Source organism: Vicia villosa, linkage group LG2 (assembly GCF_029867415.1).
Source record: "Vicia villosa cultivar HV-30 ecotype Madison, WI linkage group LG2, Vvil1.0, whole genome shotgun sequence".
Lineage (NCBI taxonomy): Eukaryota > Viridiplantae > Streptophyta > Magnoliopsida > Fabales > Fabaceae > Vicia > Vicia villosa.
This window is the reverse complement of record NC_081181.1, coordinates 96,924,198-96,927,417: the sequence shown is the minus strand read 5'-3', so window position 1 is coordinate 96,927,417 and position 3,220 is coordinate 96,924,198. Positions and strand designations below refer to the sequence as shown.

The window sequence follows — 3,220 nt, the reverse complement described above, 5'->3', positions numbered from 1 at the left end:
CAAAGAGACAAAGTGAAACTTCATAATAAAAAAGAAATAGTGCACAAATAAGTTTTCAATTGTTATTGGAGAAAAGAAAAAAGAAAAGGAAAAAAACACTGGTGCAACAAAAGTGAGGACCAAAGAGAAGAATTGAAAGGGTATTTGCGGCAAATGGAAGATGCTTGCATGTGCTATTGGCAGCTTGCTAACCATCCAACATAAAACCACTATACCCCACTTCTATTTTTTAGATTTTCTAACCATGAAAGCTACAAAACCACACGCTTTCCCAAAACAGCTTTTTTCCCATCTTCAAAAAATGTCCCCCTTGCCAATTTCCACTCTTTTAATAAGCTCTTATTTTAATAAACCACTTAAACAAGCGGTTTTTCCTCCCAACATTTTAAAAAACATTAGTTGAAGTTGTAAACTAACCCAACCTTTCTTCACTCTCTCCTTAGGTCTATAAATAAAGTACCTTACCCTTCACTTTACTTCACTCATTCACTTCTCATTCTCTCTCTCTTTATCTCTCATAGTGCATTTTGCCTCTCCTTTCATCAACCCTACAAACCAAAGTAATAATGCATTTCACTTCAAAATTTCACAATTTAAGCTCAATATTTAGAAAAAAAAAGTACTAATTTTTTTATTTAACTTAATTTTGTTGATATCTTCAGGAAAACATGGCTCCAATGAGTTTGCTCTTGGTTGGATTTCTTACTATATTTTCCTCAGCTTATGCCTATGGTGGTGGAGGATGGACTAATGCACATGCAACCTTCTATGGAGGAAGTGATGCATCAGGAACAATGGGTAAGCAAATTATTTCAAAAAGCTTTTTTTTTTTCTTTTCTTTTTTCATTATTAAGAAATTTAAACAAAACCCATTTGACTAAATTATTAAAAAATCACTTTTTTTTTTAGGTGGGGCATGTGGATATGGTAACCTCTACAGTCAAGGTTATGGAACAAACACTGCAGCTTTAAGCACAGCTTTGTTCAACAGTGGTTTGAGCTGTGGTTCATGTTTTGAGATAAGATGTGCTGGTGACCGTAAATGGTGTCTTCCTGGTTCCATTTTGGTCACTGCCACTAATTTTTGTCCTCCAAACAATGCTTTACCTAATAACAATGGAGGATGGTGTAACCCTCCTTTGCATCACTTTGATCTTGCTCAACCTGTTTTTCTTAGGATTGCTCAATATAAATCTGGAATTGTTCCTGTTTCTTACAGAAGGTAACTTTTTTATACATTTTTTTTAATATTTAATTTTTATAATTTAATTTTTGAATTTTTAAATTTTAATTGTTTTAATGGGTTGGCCTTTTTGTCACTTTCATCTTTTAAATAAAGTTTTTTATTTAAAATTAAATTTTATTTTTATATCACATGCATTTGGAAGTTTCCTAACTTTCTTTTGTTTTTAGTTATAGTGTAATTTCTTTTAACTTTATATAGTTAGTAAATTGGATTCCTTTTAGGGTTGGTAATTTTGTAATGAAAATACTATCAATTATATTAATTAAATTGGGTGGATTAATTAGCTTAATTAGATTATATTAGTTATTTAAGTAAGTGTAAACTAAGATTTACAAATAAATAATTAAATTTTTTTAAACATAAATTTAATTAATTTTGTTATATTTGTTTCATAAAAATTTTAAGTACTCTTAACTATTAATTATGTTATTCCAGTCTAAAATAAATTATAAGAGATGATTTTAAATATCATTAAAATTTTTTTAATCTAGAATATATTTTTTAATTTATAAAATATAGAAAAGGAAACTAAAAAGGAAACAAAGGAATATCTTATGGTGTAAATAATTAATTTTTGTATGGATTTGTGTAGGGTACCCTGCAGAAGAAGGGGAGGAATTAGGTTTACAATAAATGGACATTCCTACTTCAACTTAGTCCTAGTAACAAATGTGGGTGGTGCTGGAGATGTACATTCAGTTGCTATTAAAGGTTCAAGAACAGGGTGGATGCCAATGTCAAGAAACTGGGGACAAAATTGGCAAAGCAACAATTATCTCAATGGACAGCCCTTGTCTTTTAAGGTTACAACAAGTGATGGAAAAACCATTGTTTCTAACAATGTTGCCCCTTCTGCTTGGTCCTTTGGTCAAACCTACACCGGTGCCCAATTCCACTAGGCACATCATTTATCACAATACAATTTATATAGTATGTTTTAATTTAATTTCCTAAGTTAAGTATTAGTATTAGTATGAAACAATAGCATACTAAGGTATTTAATAGTATGCTAGTTGTCCTTAAACCCTAACACAATTGGCAAAGGCCGATTTTGTTAGGTTGGACGTCGCCAGCGAGGTTGTTGGTTCGAACGCTGATACTCATGGTTAGGTGGATTGATACTCATGGTTAGGTGGATTGGAAAATGTGAAGGGCTTTTTTTAATGGGCTTTTCATCATTTTGATTGTAGCAAGATGGTTCATATTTATTTGGGCCATTTTGATTATTGGTTTTTTCTTTTTTTTGAATTAATCTTCTGTTGCTAAGAAAGCTTGCAGAGATTAATTAATTATGGTATTTTATAGTATGTTATTTTTCTAAATTGGAAGAGGTGGAAATTAATACCACCCGCCATATTAGTATTGTTGGAAGCATTGTTTGCTTCACTAATTTATTGTGAGCAACTTTAGCTGAGTATGTTGAGTTGGGGTATTAGAGAATAATTGTAAATTTTCTTATTTATGCAAGTAATGGAATTTTATGTTAATTGTGTTTTTCCTTTTCTCATTTTTCTTTCTATTAACTCTTCCATCATACAATTAAAAAAGCTCCATTACATCTTAGTCTATTTATGTTTTACACCAAACAGAACAAAAGAGAGTAAGAGTATCTTTCATAAGACACAAAAGAGTTAAAGTAGGAAAAGACATCTAAAGAGAAACAACTATCCCCATGTGCAAATGTGAAAGAGAAACCAAGACTTTTTATTTGTTTATGGTGTAAATCTGACGCGGTATAACAAGTTGTATTCATTTCATGTTCACAATACACATTGCTTACATAGGTTGCTTTCTCTCTTATAATATTTAGCCAATTTTCCTATACAATAAATATTTCATCACTGTATGTTAAATGAATAAATTAGTATTTGACTCAACTAATATATATATATATATATATATATATATATATATATATATATATATATATATATATATATATATATATATATATATATATATATATATATATAT

The 3,220-nt window shown here is 29.7% G+C and overlaps 1 protein-coding gene across 1 annotated transcript; it reads left to right on the top strand.

The window, feature by feature from the left end:
- Window positions 1-402: 402 nt before the first annotated feature.
- On the top strand, window positions 403-2,740 carry LOC131651666 (expansin-A10-like). Its single transcript, XM_058921332.1, has 4 exons — window positions 403-560; window positions 663-798; window positions 910-1,222; window positions 1,839-2,740. The coding sequence occupies exons 2-4, from the start codon at window positions 669-671 to the stop codon at window positions 2,143-2,145; spliced, it is 750 nt and encodes a 249-aa protein (XP_058777315.1). The 5' UTR covers window positions 403-560; window positions 663-668; the 3' UTR covers window positions 2,146-2,740.
- The last annotated feature ends 480 nt before the right edge of the window (window positions 2,741-3,220 follow it).